This window comes from Antechinus flavipes, chromosome 2, assembly GCF_016432865.1.
Source record: "Antechinus flavipes isolate AdamAnt ecotype Samford, QLD, Australia chromosome 2, AdamAnt_v2, whole genome shotgun sequence".
Lineage (NCBI taxonomy): Eukaryota > Metazoa > Chordata > Mammalia > Dasyuromorphia > Dasyuridae > Antechinus > Antechinus flavipes.
The window spans coordinates 475,540,934-475,567,132 of record NC_067399.1 but is presented as its reverse complement, the minus strand read 5'-3'; the positions used below and the strand labels follow the sequence as shown (position 1 = coordinate 475,567,132).

Genomic DNA, 26,199 nt, shown 5'->3' with positions numbered 1-26,199 from the left:
TAATTCAGGGGAACTTACCATTTCTAGATCTCCATCAGCAACAGCTCTCAAAAGTTTTTCTACCTGTAAAAAAAAAAAAAAAAAAAAAAAAAAAAAAAAAGGGTGGAATCAGACAAGGTCCTTCAAATGGCTTTTTTAATTTTAAAATTAAATAATTCTGAAAATACAGTGGTCTTTATTCACCTTGAAGTTATCACTTTGTGAAACATAAATGCTTACTGAAAGCTTGAAAGGTTCACGATCACCTCTCAATTACTGATAGTAAAGGAGGTATGCAGTAGCATTTATAACAGAAAAGGCATTTGTAATAGGCTTGAGAACGTACATCATGATTTCTTTAGGTAGTAGATCTACATTCTTAGTGATGTTAGCCTAAATTAATATTCCAGGTTGAAGAAAGGTGAGAAATGGCTCAGAATTATCAATCAATTGACAAGCACTTAATACATTTATTGAGTGACAGGATATGTATTATACTAGGGGGTAAGCTAAAAGAAATCTTTAAATGTTCATTGAAAATTATCCCCACCAAAAAAAAAAAAAAAAGGAAAATATCTTATCTCTCCATGCCACATAGCATATCTCATCTTAGAGTTTATATTATTTACAATATCACAGAAATAGATACACTTTCTATATTATTCTGAGATATAGTTATTAGTAGACAGTTTTATTAATACATTATCTTTGCAAGACAAGAAAGCCCCAAATTTCAAAGTTCTATCCTAAATAGCCAAATGCCAGCCTCTCTAGGAAACCTCACCTCTTTATAACTATTTTTTATTTCTTCTTGTCTTAGATCAGCACAAGCTGAAGATAAGCTTGAGATCGAGGAGGCCTGGCTGATGGAATCCACTGAACATAGAGGAGAACGAACAGGGGACTATAATAAAGAAAAGACAACAGGATTTAGTGCCCTCTATTCCTAAACACTAGGAAAGTGATGTTTCTCATTTCTCAGACTGGCTAAGATAACAGGAAAAGATAAATGTTGGAGGGGATGTGGGAAAAGTGGGACACTGATACATTGCTGGTGGAGTCAATTCACAAACTGATCCAGCCATTCTGGAGAGCAATTTGGAACTATGTCCAAAGGACTATCAAACTGTCATACCCTCTGACAATGTCTCTACTGAGCTTATATCATAAAGGAGGGAAAGGCACCTGTATGTGCACAAAGGTTTGTGGCAGCCCTGTTTGTAGTGGCCAGAAACTGGAAATTGAATGGATGCCCATCAATTGAAGAATGGCTGGGTAAATTGTGGCATATGAATGTTATGGAATATTATTGTTCTGTAAGAAACTGAAGTAGAAAAGCGCCCAAATGGGACCGTGAGAAACATAATCTTGAATCTTTGTAGTTAGAAGTTTATTACTAGTTCTTCATTCCCTAATGCAGATATTTTTACACCCCCAGATGTGCTGTCCTGAAAAACGTGAGACCTTGACAACTTGATAATCTTAAAGAAATACTGCTTATTGCTGTCTGGGAATGACTCCCTTAGAGTGATAACAATTTTTGCCTCCTGTTTAGAATAGAAATTCCTTTATGACAAATGTATCAAGAAACATTTTGACGTTTCTCTCTCTCTTCTTTCTATAAATGTGACCCTGAAACCACTCATTATGCGCTGACTCCTCTGTTCTGGTGAGGTTCGGTCACTAGTTAGCAATAAATGCTCTTAAATTTTCATTATTTTGGCTGATCTGTATCTTCTCTCACCTGGGCACTTCATTTGGAGGCTTCCCAGTGAGATAGCCTTTGGCTCTGTTCGATAGCCAGGCCCTTTCCCTGGAAGGCAAAGGGGGATTACCGGCTCTAGAGGGTGGCCAACGAGAGAGAGCTGTTCCTTGGCCTCAGACCTCAGTAATCCACCTTTGAGGACTGGGAGGGACAACATAAATTTGACTCAATTGGCTTTGAGTGTTCTGGGAACTGGTTTAATTCTGGGTGAGTACTCTGGGATAGTAGGTGTTACACTGGACGAAGCAATAGTAATGCCTATCGGCCTCCACAGGATGTTGTCGGAGTGCCCTGGCTGTTGTCTTTTGTGTTCCAGAATTGTTTGTCTACTGTCTCTTTGTGTTTAAGTGTACTTGTGTCTATCTGATTCTGTGTGCCAGTGGCACAACTCTGGTTCTGAGGGCCTTTTGGCACTATCTGGTTCTCCGGGCATTCTCTGTGAAGGCAGAGAAATGCACCAAATGGGGGCTTTGGAAACCTAAAAAGCTCCATTTGGATTGTGGGAGGGAAGGCTCTCGAGCTGCAACAACTTCCCTCAGGGCTATTCTAAGGTTTCTGAATAGCCCCTAGTCTGTTTATGTTAAATGTTTATGTCTGTGTGATTTGTGTCCTGTGTTTGTGACTTGTCTGGTGTGTTGATTTAAGAACAATGGTTAAGAAATCTGGCAATTGGTTATTTCCATGTTGCAAGTATGCCTGGTATAAAAATTTTTTTGTTATTTTAAACTTTTTAACCTGTTGTACTAATTTGTAAGTAAAAGAACAAAAAAACTTGACTATTTTAAAGTGGTGGGGAAGTTTTCCCTGAAAAGCAGGTTTTCAAAGTCTGCTAGAGAGGAGTAACTGATAAAACCTTATCTGCTTAATGCTGTCTGGGGAAAAGAAGTTTCTGCTGGTGGCCTTGAAACACTCAAGCAGAAGGAAGAAAAACTTAAAAAAAAAAAAATAAAACTATTTCGTTTGCTTCTGAAACATTGGGTAATTTGTTAGCATTATGGGTTAACTTTGCTGGACATGTGGGTTTTTATAGTTATTTAGCTATTTACTATATTGTGAATCTTAAAACATCTGAAGGGAAAAGGAAAGGAGAATGATGGTAATTTATGAAAAATGGATTTGTAGGAGTAGTTGTAGGTTTGAAGGGTTTTAGGAGTGAGGAACAAGAAGAGGTGGGGGTAAGAGAAACTGGAGAGGATCTTTTGTCTTCCAGGGTAAAGATTCAATTCACCCCCCACTCTCACCCCCCAACTGCTTCTGCTACTTTAGCAATGGAACATCTAATAGAAGGGTTATTAAAATATGTTTATAGTATGTAGCTGAGGGAAAGAGAAGAGTTAAGTAGGAAGAGAAAAAGGGTTTTAATGGAAGGATTTCTGTGTGGGGAAGCCTGAGTGGGAACAGGAGGGAATCTTTTGTGCAGATTTAGCTCACCTTCCTTTCTCCCTCTTTTCCCCCCACCCACTAAGTGTGTTCCAGCTTTTTTTTTTTCATCAAGTCGCAGCCGGCTGACAGGAGCAACTGTGATTTTAAAGAGACAGCCTGCACTTGTTTTTGTTTTTTGGATACATAATGATTTCCTTGGTTAAGGAATATAGTCATAAATGTGATCTATAATTTGGTAAAGTTATTTTTAAAAGTCTAATTGGTGTTTTAAAGAATGATTGTATTGATTGTGTGCCCATCATTTAAAGGACTTCTGAAAATAAGTTTTTTTCTTTATCCTTTTGAAAATATTTTTGTTATAGGCGAGATGTAATTTGGAATTTTTCTATGTATTAGGTATTTTAAAACAAAATGATTTGTATAATATTCAACTTATGACACTACCTACTTAGATATGAAAGATGACTTGCGAACTTACTGGGACAAATTTCTATTATCAGCATAAGGTCATGGTAAATACCTTTTGGAATCTACCTGAAACTTTGTTCAATGGCATTTGTTATTGGAAGTAAAATTTGTTGGGCTTGTAATTAATATTTATAGGGAGTTTTTAAGCTCCACCCTCTGATGGTTAGTGGGACAATTACCTGGGATATAACTAGGTTAAGGCTACTTTATCCTATGTCCTGTATGTGCTGAAGTTTTTATATTATATTATAGTCATATTTCTGCTTTTTTTCTTCTCCTCCTGTGCCTAATAGGAGCCAATGGTCAGTAGAATTGGCTAATGCAATTCAATTGTATCATATCTTGCTGTTTCCAATCTCGTTATATGTAATCATTATATCCTAAATACTTAGGCAAATGAGTGTTTAGCCTGGTCATCTATCTGTTACTAGACATTCGGTCCAAAGATATTCAGGTTTTTAAAGGTTTCTAAATGATGAGAGGACAATTAACAGTGGTCTGTGAAACCTAACTGCTGTTTTTATTGGGACTACAGCTGACAGGCATTTGGCTGTCCTGTGGGACAAGCATGTTTCTTTCCATGAGTAGCTGCTGGCTGGTCTATTTTGGCCTCCCCACATCTTGCAGCAGTCCTTGTGGATCAATCTTTCTATCTCAAACTGTCTTCGCCCCTTATTAGCATGAAGCAGTTTTTGAATGAGGTGCTTTGCCCCCTCACCTCCCCCCCACCTCCCACGCCCCGCTCCGATAGACTGATAAGGGGAATTGGACAATGGTTGATGAATGACTGTTAAACCCTGAATGGGTCGTTTATTACTGTGTGTTGAGGTTGGGGTGGAAATTGTTAAAATTGTTTTAACTCCTGCTGTTATGTTTGAATAATTTTGGGGAAACCCTACTGTGATATGTATAGGAATTCACTCTTGGAATTTATATGTGGGGTGATTGTTTGACAATTTATTTGCTTTTTTTTGGATGATTCCATTTGCTTGAGAGAAAAAGGGAGAGAAGAGATAGGAAATTGGGGAAAGAGGAAGAATGGGAACCCCTAGTTTCCTGTTCACTTTGCCCTAGGTACTTCTGTCCCACCCCCTATCTCACTAGTTCAGATTGAATTAGAAGTCCTTTTAGCAGTCCTTTCTCGTTTTTACTCCTTGCTTAAACCTACTAGAGTGTGACTGCTGGTTATGCTTTAAATTTGAAACCCCTTATCCTGTTGGAGTTGCCCTAGCAGATTCGTGTTGGCACTTCTTCTTTTTTTTGAAACAACTAGAAATCAGGCCCTTGGGACTTGGCAGTCTCCAGTCCTGTAACCCCAGGTTCTTAACTGGTATCTCAGCCTTCTCAAAGGACGCTTCAGGCCTCTAACGTTCGGAGTTTGCCTGCCTTGATGGTCTAGTGGTGCACACTCTCATAGCTCTGCTCAGGAATCTGTATCCTGGGTGGGGATGGGGGGAGCTACTCCAGGCTTTGCCCTTCCCTTCTGGAGTGGGGTGCTCCTCTGAATGGGCAGCACAACTCTCTTGAGCCCTGCTGCTCTGTAAGCAGAGGCCGAGTTAAATGCACAAATGACTGCAGACCACCTAACTCATAATGAACTTCCATCTCAACCTGGATTCTTTGGCTGAGATGGTGCTCCATCTGTCATGCGGCACCAGGGAGCTTCTGCACTGCTGTTAACTCTGGGGTTGTCAGGGAGAGGCTTGCCCTTGCTATATAAGTCTTTGTATTTTCCTACTTTTATTTTGGTTTATTTGCCTCAAATAGGGTTGGTCAACATTATGGTTCTGGGACCTTCCAGGTATCTAGGGGAAGATAATTCAATGATTTGACTGTTGTGCCACAGTTCCCTTCATGGTCCTATCCCAGTTTCCTTAAATGGCCCTACCTCCGTTTCCCTGAATTGTTCTGCCTCAGTTCCCCTGTGTGCAAACTCCGCTCCTGTTCATTAGGACCGATATAACTTGGGGCTAGTTACTTGTAAATGTGCCAACTCCAAATAAGAGAGAGTTCAACGAAACCTATGGGCAACTGACCCTTCTATGGACCTCAAGATCCTCCTGGCCCGGCTGATGGCCAGGACTGGCAGCGCCCTTCAGAAGGACGTGCAATTCTCCCAAAAGCCTTTTGCTTCAGAACTGCACTAACTCACTTACGGGGGACTCCCTTGTATGATCTGCTTTGCCATTTCTTTTTCTTATCTGGAATGGAATCCCTCACTGAGACTGCTGCCTCTGCAGATGCCTGATTTGTGCCAAAGTGAACCCTGCCCATCCCCGAGGACTCACACCCGGGACACTGGGAAGTCGATTTCATGGTTTCACAGACACAGAAACCCAGGTTCAAGGACATCCATATCTTTGGCTTTTTGCTGACACCTTCTCAGATTGGCCCAAAGCCTTTCCTGTAAAATCTGAATCTGCTTTGGTCATAGCCAAGAAATTTGTGACTGAAATCATCCCCTGGTTCGGACTCCCTTTCTCCTTCGGGTCTGACAATGGCCCGGCTTTAGTTTCTGATGTTGTTCAGTCCCTGGCCAGGCCCTTGGGTTCAAGTGGCGCCTGCACTGTGCTTATGGACCGTAGAGTTAGGGTCAGGTGGAAAGCATGAACAGGACACTTAAGGAGCCCATTTCTGAGCTCCAGTTGGGAACTGGCGAGACCTGGCAGGAGCCTATTCGGTGTTCCAGCCCCCTATCCTTTCCCACATAAGGCAGGGCAGCTCTTATGTTACTGATGGTTCCCTTTTCAAGTTCCTACAGGCTCTCCAGGACACCCGGGCAGTGGTCAGAGCTTTGTATTGAGTCTCTGCCCAGCCTCACCCGCCCCAGACCTCCACCCAGGGGATTGGATCCTGACCAGGACATTTCCCCATGGCTCTGCATTGGAACCCCACTGCACCGGCCCACACCAGGTCCTCCTCTCCAATCCCTCAGCAGTGAAGGTGGCCGACCGTAAGGCTTGGATCCATTGTTCACATGTGAGGCCTTGCCCTGCTCCTGACACACCTGCAGGACCCGACTTAGGAAGATGGTGTTTTCATGTCTTCTCCCCTTTTATGGCTTGATCCTCTCTCTTGCTTCTCCCGCCCTATTGGGGGAAGCCCCGCCACTATTCTCCCCATAGATATGTGTGGACCTTAATAAGAACTATTGGGGGGAGGTGGAGGCCTGAAATGAGACTTATGGGTAGCCATGATTCTATCTGGACCTATGCCAGCTCTTGGGAAGGAGCTGGGGTATCAGGTTTTATGCAGTAAAAAGAGATTTGGGAGCCCTGCTCACAATCCAAAGAAGGACCCTCCCGAGGGAAAACATCTCCATAGGCCCTAATGCAGTTATTAATCCCCCTCATTTACCCGAGACCAGCCATGACCACATCTTGTCTGGAGGGGGAAACCAGGACAACACCCCCTCAGCCTCCACTCCTCGGAGGACTGCTGTCTCCCTTTGGGACCTTTATGTCAGCCCTTGATGGGATACACCTGCTGATAAACCTGACCAGCCCCACCTTGCCACAAGCTGTTGGCTCTGCCTGGACCCAGCGCCCCCTACTTTGTGGGCACAGGTGCCCCTTGGGGGGGAGAGCCCCCCTCCATCCTGAATCTTTCACCCCGGGGGAGAACCTGCCCCCAGAATGCACCGCCCACATTCCCAGGTTAACTTTGGGAGGGGTGCAGGCTGAGGCAGGTGCATCACGTTGGAGGACTACGATCTGGAGTGCTCCCCATACAAAAAGCACTGTGTAGTAGTTACTGAGGTTCCCACATACAAGAATAACGTAAACTCCCTAATATGGACTCCCAACAGGGTCCTATTTTTGCATGTACCATGGGATTAAGCCCTGGTATCAGTGAATTCGCTTTGGCCTTGGAAGAATCCCCCGAGCTTTGCCTGCTTATGTACGCGTTCCCTCAGGTCTCTCTGCATTCTGAAGAAGGGGCCCAAGAACATTTTGGTCTGTTAGATGGGGCAAGGAGGGCTGCTCCTACTCTCGTCCCTCTTCTAATAGGACTAAGAATAGCAGGCTCCACATCTGTTGGGACCACTGCCCTGATCCATGGGGATAGCCAGCTGTTAGCCCTGGGTTCCCAGGTGGACCAGGATTTAAAGGACCTGGAAAATCACATATCCTTCTTGGAGAGCTCCCTAAACTCCTTGGCAGAGGCGGTCCTACAGAATCATCAGGGGCTAGATTTTCTCTATCTTAATTAAGGAGGGATATGTATGGCCCTTGGGGCAGCTTGACGTTTCCATGGTAACAAGCTGGGGTAAAAAGAAAGTCTCTCTTTGCAGTTAGCCAGCGGATCAAGGACTGGGAGGCGTATCAATGCCGATCAATGTCTTGATCCCAGTCACTTTTCAATTGCTCCCCCTGGGTAACCTCTCTTGTGACCTCCCTGATAGGCCCCCTTACCCTATTTCTGCTGGATCTACTTATTGCCCTCGTTTGATTGTTTAACCACAAATATCAGGAAGAGGATCTAGGCAGTTAAGTTGTTTGTTGCCAGGGTCACTAACTCTCCCCTGGCCTCTGATGAGTCCAGTCTCTGACAGTCTCAAGAAAAGGGGAGAGTGAAGTGGAAAAGCGCCCAAATGGGACCGTGAGAAACATAATCTTGAATCTTTGTAGTTAGAAGTTTATTACTAGTTCTTCACTCCCTAATGCAGATAGGATTTTTCCACCCCGAGATGTGCTATCCTGAAAAACCTGAGACTTGACAACTTGATAAATTTAAAGAAATATTGCTGATTGCTGTCTGGAAATGACTCCCTTAGAGTGATAACCTTTTGCCTCCTGTTTAGAATAGAAATTCCTTTTATTATGACAAATGTATCAAAAAACATTTTGATGTCTCTCTCTTCTTTCTATAAATATGTGGCCCTGAGACCATTCATTCGCTGACTCCCCTATTGTGGTGGGGTTCAGTTGCTAGCTAGCAATAAACGCTCTTAAATTTTCATTATTTTGGCTGCCCTGTGTTTTCTCTCGCCTGGGCACTTCAAAACGATCAGCAGGATTTCAGGAAAGTCTTGCAAGAGTTACATGAACTGGTGCTGAAGGAAGTGAGCAGAACCAAGAAAATCATTGCACACAGTAATAAATTATGTGATGATCAGTCATCTGCACTCAGAGAAAGAACAGAGAAAGAAAGCATTGTATCTTCACTTTTTTTGGTTTGCTTTTTCTTTCTTGTGGTTTTTATACCGTCTTTTGGTCTGATTTTTCTTGAATAACATGACAAATATGCAACTATGTTTAAAAGGATTGTATTTGTTTAACCTATATCAGATTCCTTGCTCTCTTGGGGGAAAGGGAAATAAAGAGAGGAAGGGAAAAAAATTTGGAAAATTCATTTACAAAAATGAATTTTGAAAACTATCTTTACATGTATTGGGAAAAATAAAATACTACTAAGAAAAAAAACAACAAAAAGTGTTCCAGAGGGAAAATAAAGTGATGTTTCTGTTAAAGTTAAGGCAATATAAATAGTTACCTCAGAAGATCTCTTTCCCCTTTCAAAGGCAAGGTGATGGGTTTCCATGATAGATACAATCTAATTTTGAAAAAAATTAAATAATGAAGGGAAATAAGAAACAAAAAAGTCATGCAAACTATTAAAAGATCATATAACTCCATTTTATTATACCCTGCGTTACAAAATATGATCTCTCCAAGATGAACTGTTGCCTACAAGCTAAAAATCCTATATGGGGAAGTTGTAGGAGACTAAAAACTTGTAAAGTGGCAAGGATAATTTTGAAAATTACAGAAAAATATGAAATTCCAGAAATGCAAATGGAAGAAGCCTTAGAAGGACTTTCTGGCCCACTAGTATCTTCCTGAAAATGCTAAAAAACAAGATGTATCCTTTTGTACAAAGGAAAAAACAATAATATAAAGGAAAAAACAATAGCTAGGAAGACTTCTGTACATGAGGCAGAAGATTAGTTTTCCAAAAAACTCAGGATTAGAGAGATTCAAGGAATAAAGTTAATATAACAGAGATACTTTTCACATTAGTGAATTAGTGAAGGCTTACTGGAATACAAGAATCATACTTAAAATGAAGACAACTTAACAGAAGCAAAAATCCTTTTTTCCTATTTCTTTCTATGACTTGGGAGGAAAGAATTTACCTGATTATTTAAAATCTTTGATACTCCACTGAAAAAGGTACTTTGGAAAAAAGAATAAAAGAGACAAATCTGTGGAAACAAATTATAAAGACCCAAATGTAGAGATTAAAAATGCTACCTTGGAGTTTAATGCACATTTTAGTGGTGTTTCCTTCATTCGGTTCTGGTGCTCGGTGCTGGCTCCATTTTGCAGCAGTACTTCTATGATGCCCTGATAGCCCCAGCGAGCAGCTATATGAAGTGGAGTGTCTCCTTTTTCATTACCAATATCTAGTCTGCAAGAATGCACATCATAGTAGACTAAAGCCTTCACACACTGCAAAGAAATTGGGAAATCATAACTGCATGTGCCACATATCAAGCAAAAAGGTGAAGCTTCACTTCTACTCTCTGATTTGTCCTATCGCAAATAAGTTTTAATTCTATACAGTGATCAAATAATAGCAATAAATACAGGATTACATTTGAAAGGACTCTGGGTTATTAAAACTTACTTTCTAATGCACATGATGTGGAAGGCACAGTGCTCTATATGCATCTCATTTGCCTTTCTTAAAAGGGCAAGAATCAAGATTAAAACATAGGAAGTAACTGGGTATGTCAATTAAGACACTATGTAAAAATCTAAATCCTTTAAGGAACTCTTGGGTCAAGATTGCACTTGGTATCACAAGTAGGAGAGTTATGTTTTGGAGATAAAGCAGACAAATATCACAAATCCCACTGCACCTTTAGTGGGGGAGGCAATCAGGGTTAAGTGATTTGCCCAGTCACACAGCTGAGGCTGAATTTGAACTCAGTTATCTCTTGACTCTCAGACCAGTGCTCTAACCACCTGTCTACTCCACTCATTCAGTCTTGAAACAAGACAAAGCCTCTTGGGTGAAATCAGTGTTTCTAAAATGTGTTTAAGCAATGGGACTGGGAGGGGTGGGGGAGAGAGAATGAGATGAGGTACATAATGTAAATAATTAAATTACCATAGTAACCTATTGTTGATAAATTCAAAGATCCTAGCTACAGGAGCAATAATTCACTATTTAACAAAAACTGCTAGGAAAACTGGAGAGTAGTCTGGAAGAAACTAGCCCAACATAACACATCAAATGCCAAGATAATAAGTGCATGATTTAGACATAAAGATAATATCATAATCAAATTAAGGAAACATGAAAAAATGTTACCTATCAAATCTATGAAGAAGTCACAAGTTCATGACCAAACAAGAGACAGAGGATCATGGGAGATAAAATGGATAATTTTAATTACATTAAGTTAAAAAAGTTTTGCATACACAAAATCAATGCAGCCAAAAAATTTTTAAAAAGCAGGAAACTGGGGAGAAGGGGCAGAGATTTGAAAGTAAGATTTTCAGAGAAGTCTCATTTTTTAAATTATAGAAGATTGAGCCAAATTTGTAAAAAGAAAAAACCACTCACTCCTGAATTGACAGATGTTCAAAGGATATCAACAGGTAGTTTTCAGAACTCAAAGCAATCAATAATAAGAAAAAAAATACTCTAAACGACTAATATTAATAAGGAAATGTAAATTAAAACAACTATGAGGTATTATCTCACACCCATCAGAATAGACAAAAAAATGGCAAATATTGGAGTGGATATGAGAAAATAGGTACATTAAAACATTGTTAGTGGAATTGCAAACTGATTCAATCATTCTAAAGAATAATTTGGAACTACACCCAAAGGGCTATAAAATGGCACATGCCCTTTGACCCAATAATCTACTTACTAAGATTATGTGCTTAAAAAAAAGGATCCATATATACAAAAAGAAAAAGGATCCATATGTACAACAACTTTTGTAGCAGTTCTTTTCTGCGAAGGGAACATCAATCAATTAGGGAATGGTTAAACAAGTTATGATTTAGGATTGTGATGGAATACTATCATGCTGTAAGAAATTATGAAAGATGGTATATGAATGTTATGGAATATTATTGTTCTGTAAGGAATGACCAGCAGGATGAATACAGAGAGGACTGGTGAGACTTACATGAACTAATGCTAAGTGAAATGAGCAGAACCAGGAGATCATTATATACTTCGACAACGATATTGTATGAGGACATATTTTGATGGAAGTGGATTTCTTTGAAAAAGAGACCTAAATGAGTTTCAATTGATAAATGACGGACAAAAGCAGCTACACCCAAAGAAAGAACACTGGGAAACGAATGTGAACTATCTGCATTTTTGTTTTTCTTCCCGGGTTATTTATATCTTCTGAATCCAATTCTCCCTATGCAACAAGAGAACTGTTCGGTTCTGCAAACATATATTGTATCTAGGATATACTGCAACATATCCAACATATAAAGGACTGCTTGCCATCTAGGGGAGGGGGTGGAGGGAGGGAGGGGAAAAAAAATTGGAACAAAAACAAGTGCAAAGGATAATGTTGTAAAAAAAAAAAAAATTACCCTGGCATGATTCTGTCAATATAAAGTAACTATTAAATAAAAATTAAAAAATTAAAAATTAAAAATTAAAAAAAATTAAAAAAAAAAAAAATTATGAAAGATCAGAAAAACCCATTTTATGTGAACTGATACAAAATCAAGTGAAAAGAACTAGGAGAACACCATACATAATGACAGATTATAATGAACTATAAAAGGCTTGGCTATTTTGATTAGTGCAATGATGTATGAAAATTAAAATGGACTCATGAAAAATTCCATATGCCTCCAAAGAGAGAACTGATAGACTCATGAGTACAGACTGAAACATATTTATTTTCTTCTTGGTTTATTGTGGGGGAGGGGGGGAGTTTCACATTGTGATTAAGTTAGAAATATTTTGCATGACTTCATATATACAATGAGTATATATATTCATATATACAATCTTATCGAGAGGTGGAGGAAAAGTTAAGAATTTAGAAATTAAAAGAAAAATTAAAAATTGAAAAAATTGTAAAGGCAAAAAAAAAAAAAAAAGGTTGAAAACCACTTAGTTATCAGGGTATGACATACAAACTGGACATCTGAGTACCAGTAATTTAATGGGGTCACTGAGTTAGTACCCCTGTACATGGGTCTTGAACCTGTACTGTCAAAGGGCAGTGGTCCTGGGCCAGAATAATAAGAGGAAGAAGATATCAGGATGAATTTCTTTTAGGAAAGAGTAACATGCCTGAAATCATAAGAGTACCATAACTTAGGAAAAAAGGCTATTAGAAGACACATGTTTTTGATAAACCATTGTATCTGCTCTCATGGAACTTATAGTCTACAAGGAGGATAAGATGTCAATAAATTGTAACATACAATACAACATGAAAAAATACATCAGCAAAACAAAATGTTTTGAGTCTCAGAAGGAAGTTATTTCTGAAAAGTGGGTGGAGAACACAGAAGACCTCATGGAGGAGGTAAATGAATTGTGCTTTAAAGCAAGTGGAAGGAAAGATATTCTAAGCATGGAAAGCACTATGAACATGTAAGTAGGACAAATTTTGTTGTGCTTTGGGGAGAAGACTAGAAAGGAACAGTAGCATTATATTTTGAAAAGTCCTGAATACCAGGGTAAGAAGTCAAATTCACTAGGCAATCTATATTCAAGGATGATCATTCTCTCTTTAGCATCAAAAGATGAACTTACAGGGTGAATAAAGTCAAAATGAGAAGATATTTTAGACGCCTAATGCAATAATAAAAGCTAGTGGTAATGACAAAAAACAAAAGGAACATTCAAAATTTTCACTTTCAAAACAAAATTAATTTAAAACAAAATGACTATCACAATGCCTACTTAATCAGAAAATAACTACTCACATCTTCATGACCATATGTACACGCTAAATGAAGAGCCGTGTTGCCATTATTGTCTTGAACATCTGTATCTGCTTTATAATGTAACAACAGAAGCTTAAAAAAGAAAGAGTCAACAATAAGTATCAAAAAATTAATATATAAGAACAAATGACATACTATTATAATTCTTTAGGTAGCATCAAAAAGCATTACAAATCTAAATTCTTTAAATTATTAAGAATCAAAGATTCTCTGGGTTTTATAAATTCCCTATTATTCCACACCCAAGAAAAGCTATTTTTGCCACTAATCCCAGAGCTATATATATATATATGCCTCTGTAATAGCTCTGCCTTTTACTTGCCCTTGTTAGATGCAAGGAAAGTGATGCAGCAGGACAGGAATTAAAACCTTATTCATGAATGAAATAATGCTTATGAAAAAACTACTGATATAACAGGCAAAATCAAATATCGACTCCTACTAATCTGTTCCTTTTTTCCCTCCATGTTTAAATAACACCCAGTCATTATTGAAACAAGAGATTGCTTACTGTAACACTCTGATAGCCCTTCTGACAAGCCAAATGAAGAGGTGTTGACCCATGATAATCAGTTGCATTCACTACAGCCCCCTTTGAAACCAGCAGATCAATGAGTGATGCTTGCCCTAGAGAGAATACAAAAAGTGTTTCAAAACAGATAAAAACTACATTCCTGAGAGGAATCGAGTTAAATGGTGGAGGCAAAGATTTTCCAAAGTGAAACAGGAAATTCCAACTTTTTCTCCTCTTTACCATCCATTTCATTCAGTTTAAACAGATCAAGTGCTTTGCTATTTAAAGGAGTCAGAGCTTCTACAGTATTCAAGTGACAAAATTGGAACCTTTCCTTCAAACTTGAGCTAATAAATTTACAGAGTAATATGTTTTAAGCAATATAAGTTTCTTTGAGTTAATATTAAAAAGTATATGTTAATATGAAAAAGTATATGACCTTTGGCAAGGAGCAGTCCAGAGCAATAAAAAGCAGAAGAGTAGTATGTTCTGACTATGAAAATAGCTGGATATATCCGACATTCAACTTGCAGAGAAAATGGAGAATGAGGGCTAGGAATGGGAGGAGAACTGAACTGCTGCTTGCACAACACTAATTATGACACTGAAATATGGGTTTTACATGAAGGTTCTCAAACTGCTCTTCAAGCTGGACAGAGATCATGTCATCAGTGACTAAGGCTGAGGCAATTGAAAAGCAAGCTGACAAAGGATTTGGCATTTTTAAAAGAAGATTTGGCTGCGTTCAAAAGGGCTGGAAAATAAACACACCTCCTCCCCTCCCCAATCAATGAATTTGCTTAACCTTTACCAAAAAAAAAAAAAAAAAAAGACAAGGGTACCTACCACAAATAGCAGCTACGTGCAGTGGCGTATAACCCCTGTCATCTCTGGAAAATGGAGTGACAACTGAAGGATCATTCATTCTCCTACATACCAGAAGGGAAGAGAAGAAAAACAGCAAAATAAATGACACATCAGGTCAAAGTTTTCTGAATCAATCTGCCATTTCACAGTCCAAGTGAATTTTATTCGGTGATGTCACGGTAGCTGTAAAACCTATAATCATAGAATCTCAAGGCAGAAAGACCCTCAGCAGCAGCTAATCTAACCCAAAAAAGAGCCCCACCTACAAAGCAGGGTCTCCTCGCCTCTGCTCCCTCCCAGGTAACCTGTTCTAAAGGCGACGTGAAGATCACAGCTTCCACTTGCAATTCCAAAGACTCCCCCAGTTATGTTTTCTGAGATCAGACAGAACGAGTCCAATTCCCCTTCTCAATGCAGCCCTTCAAACACTTCAAGACAGAAACAGTCTTCTCTCAACAAGTCCTTTAACTTATTTTCATACAGCACGAACATCAGATTCTTTACTATCACAGTTTATCAATATCCTTCCTAAGAGAGGGCAGTACTCCAGATGGGCTCTAACCAAAACAACTTTTTCTCCCTCCTTATTCCAAGAAAGGATCTGTGCTTCTCCTAATTCAGGTTTTATTCTATTTGATCTATCTCATTGTTGATTTATATTAAGTTTACAGTTCACCAAAGCCCTCAGATCTTTTTTTAAGGCTAAGTGGTATTCTTACTGAATTTCATCTTATCTCACTGCGTCAAGTGTTCTAGCCAGATTTTTTTTCTGTATCCTAACCTTGCTGTTCCAATATGTCAACTATCCTTCCCAACTTTTTCTTACTTATAAGTTTGATAAGTACGTTATCTATGCTTTTATTTGACTCACTAATAAAGAAGTTAAACAGTGCTTGCATTTTTGTTTTTCTTCCCGGGTTTTTACACCTTCTAAATCTAATTCTCCTTGTGCAACAAGAGAACTGTTCGGTTCTGCACACATATACTGTATCTAGGATATACTGTAACCTATTTAACATGTAAAGGACTGCTTGCCATCTGGGGGAGAGGGTGGAGGGAGGGAGGGGAAAAATGGGAACAGAAGTGAGTGCAAGGGATAATGCTGTAAAAAATTACCCTGGCAAGGGTTCTGTCAATAAAAAGTTATTAAAAAAAAAAAAAAAAAGAAGTTAAACAGGATAGTCCAAGCACAGACCCCAAGACACTTCATTTTGATGCTGACTCACTGAGAACTATACTTTTGAGTCTGGCCAATCAACCATTTCCAAATTCACCTAATTTTATTATAATCTAGCCCATAAAAATTGCAGGAGAGCATATATTAAATGATTATTAAAACCTAGGTAAACTGTAACTATAGTATTCTTTGATCTACTAATTTTAGTAATCTAGTTAAAAAAGGAAAAAGTTAATCAATCTAGTATGACCTTTTTTTTTTTTTTTTTTAATTTGCTGAGACAATTGGGGTTAAGTGATTTGCCCAGGATCACACAGCCAGAAAGTGTTAAGTATCTAAAGCCAGATTTGAAACTCAGGTCCTCCTGACTTCAGGCCTGGTGCTCTATTCACTGTGACACTTAGCTGCCCCTAGTATGACCTCTTCTTGATAAACCAATGTTGGCTCTTTATATATCTTTTAATGTTAAAAGATAAAATACTAAGCACCAATACTAACAACTAAATTTTCTAAGAACTATTTAAATGTAAATTGAAAATTTATGTTAATGAATTTATTCATTACTTACTCTCATGAGGATTCTTCATCCATTCATATTTGTTCATTTTTATTTTGGCTCTTTAAAAATCATGTTTCTTTTCTAGATATTCTCTGACCAATTCTTTAATAATATAATCCATATTTTTCCAATAATCAAAGTCAAGCTCACTGACCTATAGTTATACACTTCTCTTCCATTTTTTAAAAATCAAGGCAATATTTGTCTTTCTCCAATCCTGTAGCCTCTTTTCCAGTCTCCATGATTTTTCAAAGATCACTGGCAGTGACACAGAAATCACTTCTACAAGTTCTTTCAATACTGAGACGTAGTTTGTCTGGATTAGGTGACTTGAACTCATCATGTGCATCTAGGTGCTCTCCTAATATGTTTAATTATCTTGGATATCACCTCCCTATTAGCCACTTTTGTCCTCTACTTTTCATTCCAAAGATGTCTCTACTTGGCAGAAAAAAACAGATGCAAAATAAATCTTGAGCAGCTCCTGATGTCATCGCTATTGCCCCATCCCAAGCAATCCTGCTCTCCCCAGAAACAATTTTTAAAATAAATAAAAAATTTTATTGTCCTTAAGTTTCCTCATAGCTATAGTTATCCTGAGATTTAAATTTAAATTTAGCAGTGGCTGTATTAATTGGTTTTATTCAACAGCTCCTTATCTTTTTTTAAATAATTCTTTGTTAAAAAAGTCAGCACGAAGAATGTTTGTGGCAGCCCTCTTTGTAATGGCCAGAAACTGGAAACTGAGTGGATGCCCATTAATTGGAGAATGGCTGAGTAAAATGTGGTATACGAATGTTATGGAATATTATTGTTCTGTAAGAAATGATCAGCAGGATGATTTCAGAGAGGCCTGGAGAGACTTACATGAACTGATGCTAAGTGAAATGAGCAGAACCAGGAGATCATTATATACTTCAACAACAATACTATATAATGATCAATTCTGATGGACGTGGCCATCTTCAGCAATGAGATGAACCAAATCAGTTCCTATAGAGCAGTAATGAACTGAAGCAGCTACACCCAGCGAAAGAACTCTGGGAGATGACTATGAACTACTATATAGAATTCCCAATCCCTATATTTTTGACCGCCGGCATTTTTGATTTCCTTCACAAGCTAATTGTACACTACTTCAAAGTCCGATTCTTTTTGTGCAGCAAAAAACTGTTTGGACATATATACTTATATTGTATTTAACTTACACTTCAACATATTTAACATGTATTGGTCAACCTGCCATCTGGGGAAGGGGTGAGGGGAAGGAGGGGAAAAACTGGAACAAAATTATCAATGCCGAAAAATTACCCATGCATATATCTTGTAAATAAAAAGCTATTTAAAAAAAAAAAAAGTCAGCACACATTCTCAAAATGACAAATGGTCTAAGGTTATGAACAGGCAGTTCTTAGAGGAAAATAAATCCAAGTTATCAGAAGCTATATGAAAAAACTGCAAAATTCCACCTCACTCCCATTGGTTTGGCAAAGTTGACCAAAAAAAAGGAAAATGCCAAATGCTGAAGGAGTTGTAGAAAAACAAGTACATTAATGCACCATTGGTGATCTGATTACCATCTGATCACCATCTGATCAAACCATTCTACAAAGCTATTCGGAAATATTCCTCAAAAGTTATCAAAAGCTATAAATCCTTTGACACAATGTAAAGAGAAAGAACTTTTATGCATAAAATTACATATAGCAGTACTTTTTGGAGTGGCAATACTGAGGGATGGCTGAACAAGTTATGATACATGGTTGTAATGGAATACTAGTATACTATTAGAAATGATGAAAGAGGCAGTTTGAGATACTCGAGAAGACTTGTATGAATCGACGTTGAATAAAGTGAACTGAACCAGGAGAACAATGGATAGAATAACAACATCATAACCACCTGCAATTCCAAAGCACTCATGACAAAACATGCTGTCTACCTCCTGATAGAGGTAATGGACTCAAAATAAATGAGATACATATTTTTTTGGGGGGTGGGGATGGTCAAAGGAGGAATTTGTTTTGCTCAATTAAACATATTTGTGACAGTATCTTTTTTTTTTTTCCTTCTTTCTCAAAAGGGGAGAGTTAAGTTAGGAGGGAAAGAATGAAAAATGAAAAACTGAATTTTTTTTTTTAAATCAAAGCTATTTGTCTTTAGAATATTGTTGTCAGCTCAGAAATTGTTATCTTGGTTTTGCTCACTTCAACATTCCTCAATTCATCCAATACTTTCCAGGTTCTTCTGAAACCATTCCCTTTATTATTTCTTATATAACAACAATTTATCTTCATCTATTCAACTATTCCCCAATAGGCACCAACTCTCAGTTTCCAAATTTTTGTCAAAATAAAAAATATAATTATTTGTGTACCTCATTGAATTTGTTTTGCTTAGGACTAGTTTCTCTATTAATCTACATTTCCTTTTATTCTCCCTTTTCCTTCAATCTTTCTTTTCTGTTTTTCTATTGAGTCAGTCAACCAAATAATATTTACTAAGCACCTATGAACTAAGCTTTGTGTTTACAAAGAAACACCGAAAAAAAAATCCTGTTCTCAAGAATCTCAGTCCAATGGGAGAGATAACATGCAAACATCTACAATCAGACAAGATAAACACAAGACAAATGGAAAGCAATTTTGGAATACAAAGATTAAGGAGGCTTCTTGAAAAGGGTGCAGCTTGAACTGAAGCCTAAAGGATGCCAGGGGAGCTAAGATGAAGAGTCTTCTAGACATGAGGGACAGCCAATAAAAATAGCCTGCTGGAAGATGGTCTTCTTCATGAAAGAAGAAACTCTGCTAGCTGGCAGAAAACATGGACGGGAGTAAAATTAAGGAAACGAAAAAGAAGAACCAGCAGGTTATAAAGAGCTTGAATTTATATCTAATCTTCAAGAAAATAAGGAGCTACTGCAGTTATGAATATGGGAATGATACAGGCAAATCTGCTTTTCAGGAAAACAATTTGACAGTTGAGTAGAATGTAGATTGGAATAACAGACAACTAGCAGAATCCCGAAACAGCCTATCCGTGAGGTGCCCAGAGCATGCACCAGCTGTGGCATCAGAAGGGATTATACATGAAAACTGCTAAGAAGGTGGAAACAATAGCAGCTGACCACTGACTGGGTGGGGGAGAGGAAGAGAGTGAAAAGTAAAGGGTGTTGTTGTTGCTACTGTTCATCAGTTGTGCCCAAAGAGGAAAAATAACATCATGAGGATGTCTTTATTTGAACATAAACTGGATTTAAGTGAGACAATGCTGAGGATGATATTTAGAACATGGGTAGGTAAAATGAAATGTATTGTGCTTAGTAGTTAGTGAGACAAACATAAGAATCTAATGAGAATCCACTCATGTACTCCAATTATAAGATAATTTTCCACCACTTCTTCCTCTTCTTCATGTATCCCTCTTCCTTTTGCTTTCCATTTTTGTTTCATATATTTGAACATAATGGAAGCACTCCCAATTTTCTGATTAATTCTAATTAATTCCCTTCTCTCACTCCCAATGATAACAAGGTTCAGAGAGATATATGTATAATTTCCTTGTGTTAAAATGTAAATAATTGGGACAACTAAGAGGTACAGTGGATGGAGCACCAGCCCTGAAGGCAGGAGGACCTGAGTTCAAATCTGATCTCAGACACTTAACTCTTGCTATGTGACCCTGGGCAAGTCACTTAATCCCAATTGCCTCAATTAAAAATAAAATAAAATGTAAATGATTTATCCCTGCTTACATACTTATGTTTGTTCATTTAGGTTTCCTTTTATTGCTTCTCAATTCCTGTTTGTACTATTTTCCATATTCTTGTACTATTTTCTATGCAACTCAAGTTTTTTCATCAGGAATCCTTGGAAGTCATTCAATTTCTTTAAAAGTTGATTTTCTGCTTACAGTATTATACTCCATTTTACTGGCTAAATTATTCTTGAGGATAGGCTATGTACTCTACCTTCTAGAATCTCTCTGTTCCTTTCCATTAATGGCTGCTAGATCTTATAAGATTCTAACTGGGTAAGCATCATTTGTAATGGGGAAAAATTGGAACATTCCCTGTAAGATCAGGAGTGAAACAAGGTTGCCCACTATCACCATTATTATTCAATATTGTATTGCCTCAGCAAAAAGAGTCAAGAAAGAGAGTAAAGGAATTAGAATAGGTAATGAGGAAACCAAACTATCACTCTTTGCAGATGATATGATGGTATACTTAGAGAACCCCAGAGATTCTACTAAAAAGCTATTAGAAATAATTTATAACTTTAGCAGAGTTGCAGGATACAAAATAAAGCCAAATAAATCCTCAGCATTTTTATACACCACCAACAAAATCCAACAGCAAGAGATACAAGGAGAAATTCCATTCAAAATAACTCTTGATAGCATAAAATATTTGGGAATCTATCTAGCAAAGGAAAGTCAGGACTTATATGAGCAAAATTATAAAACACTTTCCACACAAATAAAGTCAGATTTTAAAAACTGGAAAAATATTAAATGCTCTTGGATAGGCCGAGCGAATATAATAAAGATGACAATACTCCCTAAACTAATCTATTTATTTAGTGCCATACCAATCAGACTCCAAGAAACTATTTTAATGACCTAGAAAAAATAACAAAATTCATATGGAAGAACAAAATATCGAGAATTCCAAAGGAATCAATTAAAAAAAAAATCAAATGAAGGCGGCCTAGCTGTACCTGATCTAAAACTATATTATAAAGCAGAAGTCACCAAAGTATTGGCTAAGAAATAGATTAGTTGATCAGTGGAATAGGTTAGGTTCACAAGACAAAATAGTCAATAACTATAGCAATCTAGTGTTTGACAAACCGAAAGATCCTAACTTTTGGGATAAGAATTCATTATTTGACAAAAACTGCTGGAAAAACTGGAAATTAGTATGGCAGAAATTAGGCATGGACCCCCACTTAACCAAGATAAGATCAAAATGGGTCCATGATTTAGGCATAAAGAACGAGATCATAAATAAATTAGAGAAACATAGAATAGTTTACCTCTCAGACTTGTAGAGAAAGAAGGAATTTGTGTCCAAATAAGAACTAGAGCTCATTATTGATCACAAAATAGAAAATTTTGATTACATCAAATGAAAAAGTCTTTCTACAAACAAAATTAATGCAAACAAGATTAGAAGGGAAGCAACAAACTGGGAAAACATCTTTACAGTTAAAGGTTCTGATAAAGGCCTCATTTCCAAAATATACAGAGAACTGACCCTAATTTATAAGAAATCAAGCCATTCTCCAACTGATAAATGGTCAAAGGATATGAATAGACAATTCTCAGATGAAGAAATTAAAACTATTTCCTCTCATATGAAAGAGTGTTCCAAATCACTATTGGTCAGAAAAATGCAAATTAAGACAACTCTGAGATACCACTACACACCTATCAGATTGGCTAAGATGACAGGAAAATATAATGATGAATGTTGGAGGGGATGTGGGAAAACTGGGACACTGATGCATTGTTAGTGGAATGAATTCACTATTCTGGAGAGCAATCTGGAATTATGCCCAAAAAGTTATCAAACTGTGCATTCCCTTTGATCCAGCAGTGCTACTACTGGGCTTATATCTCAAAGAGATACTAAAGAAGGGAAAGGGACCTGTATGTGCCAAAATGTTTGTGGCAGCCTTGTTTGTAGTGGCTAGAAGCTGGAAAATGAATGGATGTCCATCAATTGGAGAATGGCTGGATAAATTGTGGTATATGAATGTTATGGAATATTATTGTTCTGTAAGAAATGACCAGCAGAATGAATACAAAGAGGTTTGGAGAGACTTACATAAACTGATGCTAAGTGAAATGAGCAGAACCAGGAGATCATTATATACTTCAACAACAATACTGTATGAAGATGTATTCTGATGGAAGTGGATTTCTTTGACAAAAAGAAGATCTAATTCATTTCTAATTGCTCAATGATGGACAGAAGCAGCTACACCCAAGAGAAGGAACACTGGGAAATGAGTGTAAACTGTTGGTTTTTTTTCCTTCCCAAGTTATTTTGCCTTCTGAATCCAATTCTCCCTGCAACAAGAGAACTGTTTGGTTCTGCACACATATATTGTATCTAGGATATAATATAATATATTTCACATGTATAAGACTGCTTGCCATCTAGGGGAAGGAGTAGAGGGAGGGAAGGGAAAAAAGGCAAGGGATAATGTTGTAAAAAAATTATCCAGGCATATGTTCTGTCAATAAAAAGTTATAATAATAAAAGAAGCTATAGAAGCAAAAAAAATAAATAAAAAATAAAAAAGATTCTAACTGGGACTCCTCGATACCTTAATTCTTTCTTTCTAATTGCTTTGCAGAATTTTTTTTCTTTGATCTAGAAGCTTTCATGTGTTCCTAATGTGGGCTGGATTTTACCTACAATGTTCTTAGAATTCTTCATTTTAGAGTTTCAAGAATCAGCAAATTCTTTTTATTTCCACTTCACCAGCTGGTTATAAGAAATCAATGGGAACTTTCTTTTAATATTAAAAGGTAGTCCAATGATTCTTCATTTTTTTAAACATGCTATACAGGTTGGTGGCTTTTTTCTGTATTTTATATTGTCTTCTTTTTAAGTTTTTTAAAAAAGATTTTATTTTATTTATTTGTTTGTTTGTTATTTTTGCTGAGGCAACTGGGGTTAAGTGACTTGCCCAGGGTCACACAATTAAGAACTGTTAAGTGTCTGAGGTCACATTTGAACTCGGGTCCTCCCTACTTCAGGACTGGTGTTCTATCCACTGCACCACCTACCTGCCCTTTTAAAAAGTCTTTTGTCTTTGGTTTAGTATTTCTTATTTTCTCACTGACTTATGTTTAGTGTATTCTAATTTTCATAGAATTTGATAGTTTTGCAAAGCTGTTAACGAGTAGCTAAGGCAGCTAAGTGACAAAATGGATAAAATGCTGCGTGTAGTCAAGAAAAAGGAAAAAAACCATGACCTCAGATACTAATTTGCTATGGGACAATTCTTTCTTCCATAGTTCTCATTTCTTTTCCAATTGTATCCTCTAGCACTCTCATTTCATCAATTAAAAAAAAATTTTTTTTTGACTCTTCATTTCTTCTAAGGAATTCTAATTGAATTTGTGCCCAAGCTTCGCTTACAAATATTTTGGAGTCATTCATTTCTTACAAGTTTGTTTAGTATCTCTAAGTATCTCTGTCACTATATAGCATTTTAATGGTAAAATGTTTGTTTGCCCATTCATCCAGACTATTTTCTGACTTCAGACTTAAAGGTGATTTTGCTGCTTCTTTGGAGGGATACTGAGTGTTGTTATTCCAGGAACTCAGGGACAGCAAGGGTTGGATACCTACAAGCTTTCAGTATTCCCAAACAGAGCAAAGTCTGATTTCCTCTCCCTTCTCCCCACCCCCAAATCTGGTATGTCCCTGGTCTGTAACTTAGTCTGAGCCACAAGGCTGAGTTTTCCCCAGGTGGAGTTTTAATAAATTACTGCTAGACTTGGCATCAGTGAGAGTAATCAGTGAGAGCTTAACTCCCACAGAAACCTAGGATATTAGGGGCAAGATCAAGCAAGGATGACTACCCAAAAGCTTGGAGGCAGAGGACACAACCTAGTCCCACAGCCCCCAGAACTACAACTGAAACGATGAGTAAACCAAAACCACCACCAATCAGTTATCAAATGTTACTTGAATATGTTTAGAAGAACTGTACATGTTTAACCTTATTAGATTACTTGCTGTCTAGAGGAGGGGGGGTGTAGGAAAGGGAAAGAGAAATATTTGGAATACAAGGTTTTGAAAGGGTGAATGTTGAATATATCTTTGCAAGTATTTTAAAAATAAAAAGCTATTATTAAAACATATATATTATTGAAAGTTCAGAGATCCCACAAAGATAATTCTGGAATAACTGTGAGGAAAAATCTTTTTAAAAAATTATTTTTGCCGGAATGGAGCCAACAGACAGAATAAAGCCAGGAAGCTGCTTGAGCTCTCCATTTCCCTCAAAAACCACATGAAACCAAGTCTCTGAGAAGAGTTGGATAGAATGTAACCCCTCTCCAGCTCAAGATAGATTAGAACAATTTCAAGAAAGGTCAGTCTCACTGGGGTGAAAACCCATGTCAGACAGACTCTGGGAAAGCCAGTGGGAAGGTCTTAATCACAAAAAAATAAGCAACTGAGACCCTCAGTCCTGGCTCAGTAGAGAAGCAGATCAGTGGGGCAGCCTCCAGTCCCAGCTCAGAAGGTAAACTCTGAGAAAGCAGGCTATTTCCAGAAAAGAGCAGCAAAAGTAACAAAATGGAAGCAAAGAAATTGGAACAGAAATCATAAACTTTACCCAAGTGACAGACTCGATGAAAACTAGAATAGACATAACAGAAATCAATGACTCCATTAGAGAGCAAGAAATATTAGAATAAAATCTAAAGATTTTTTAAAAATAAAATAGTGTACAAAATATCTCTTAACACAAATGACCTGGACAATCACTGGATGCCCATAAAATCATAATAATAAAAAAGCCTGGACATTGTATCTCAGGAAATCATAAATGAAAACTGCCTAGACTTATGAGAACTTAAAGGCAAAGTAAAATAATAAACTAGTTACTTCCTGAAAGAAATCTTAAAAAAAAAAATCCAGAAAAGTCAAATACTTCCACGTCCAAAAAAAAAAAAAAAAGAGAGAGAGAAAACAGAAGACAAACATAAGATTTCAAATTCTAAGGAACCCTAATCAGGTTCCCACAAGGATTGGCAACTATAAAGAAAAGGAGAACTTGAAATATGATATTCCCGAAGGCATAAAATATTGTCTTAAAATCAAAATAACTTACTCAGCAAAAATGATTTTTTTCCCTCTGCAAAGGGGAAAATATTGAAATACTATTAACTAGTAACGTAGGAATAGAAATATAAAAAAAGATAAATATCTTTGATCAAGTTTGAAACCATATACAGATGAAGTATTTACATTCTTAAATGGAGAGAAGAAACAAGTATCATTTTAGAATCCTAGTGTCATCCAGGATCCCAAATGAACTTAAATATGACAAAGGATCTAATAATGAATTAGATGTTAAAGAAAAATAAAAAGGAGAAAAATGGGGTATGAGAAGAATAGACATCACTTGAAAGAACCTCACTTTCAACAGAGAAAGTCAAGGAGAGTAGAATATACATCAATAATTTGGTTTACAAGGAAATTAGAGGGAAATGCAGGCAGGAAACAGAAGGATGAGAACATTCAGGAAGGGAAACAAAATGACACAGGGCCAAATTGTGAAGAAGTTTTTAAAAGCAAAGAAAGTAGTAATTTGTGACTAGGTGAAAGGAAGAAGAGAAGGAGGGCAGAGATTTGCATCAAGTATAGATCCTTATAATATAATGATGAACTATGACAAATTTAGCTCTTCTCAGCTATAGTGACCCTAGAAATTCCAATAGACTTGTACTGGAAAAGGCCATCTACATCTAGAGAAAGAACTTTTTCTGAAT

The 26,199-nt window shown here is 37.4% G+C and overlaps 1 protein-coding gene across 1 annotated transcript in view; it reads right to left on the bottom strand.

Moving 5' to 3' along the window:
• Positions 1 to 26,199, bottom strand: part of ANKRD27 (ankyrin repeat domain 27) — a 98,347-nt gene that overhangs the window by 16,669 nt on the left and 55,479 nt on the right. The window contains exons 15-21 of the mRNA XM_051979749.1: positions 14,918 to 15,000; positions 14,069 to 14,184; positions 13,537 to 13,629; positions 9,853 to 10,050; positions 9,092 to 9,151; positions 764 to 883; positions 19 to 63 (exon numbers count right to left, since the gene is read on the bottom strand). Coding sequence (XP_051835709.1) covers positions 19 to 63; positions 764 to 883; positions 9,092 to 9,151; positions 9,853 to 10,050; positions 13,537 to 13,629; positions 14,069 to 14,184; positions 14,918 to 15,000 — 715 coding nt within the window. The remainder of the gene's footprint in view (positions 1 to 18; positions 64 to 763; positions 884 to 9,091; positions 9,152 to 9,852; positions 10,051 to 13,536; positions 13,630 to 14,068; positions 14,185 to 14,917; positions 15,001 to 26,199) is intronic.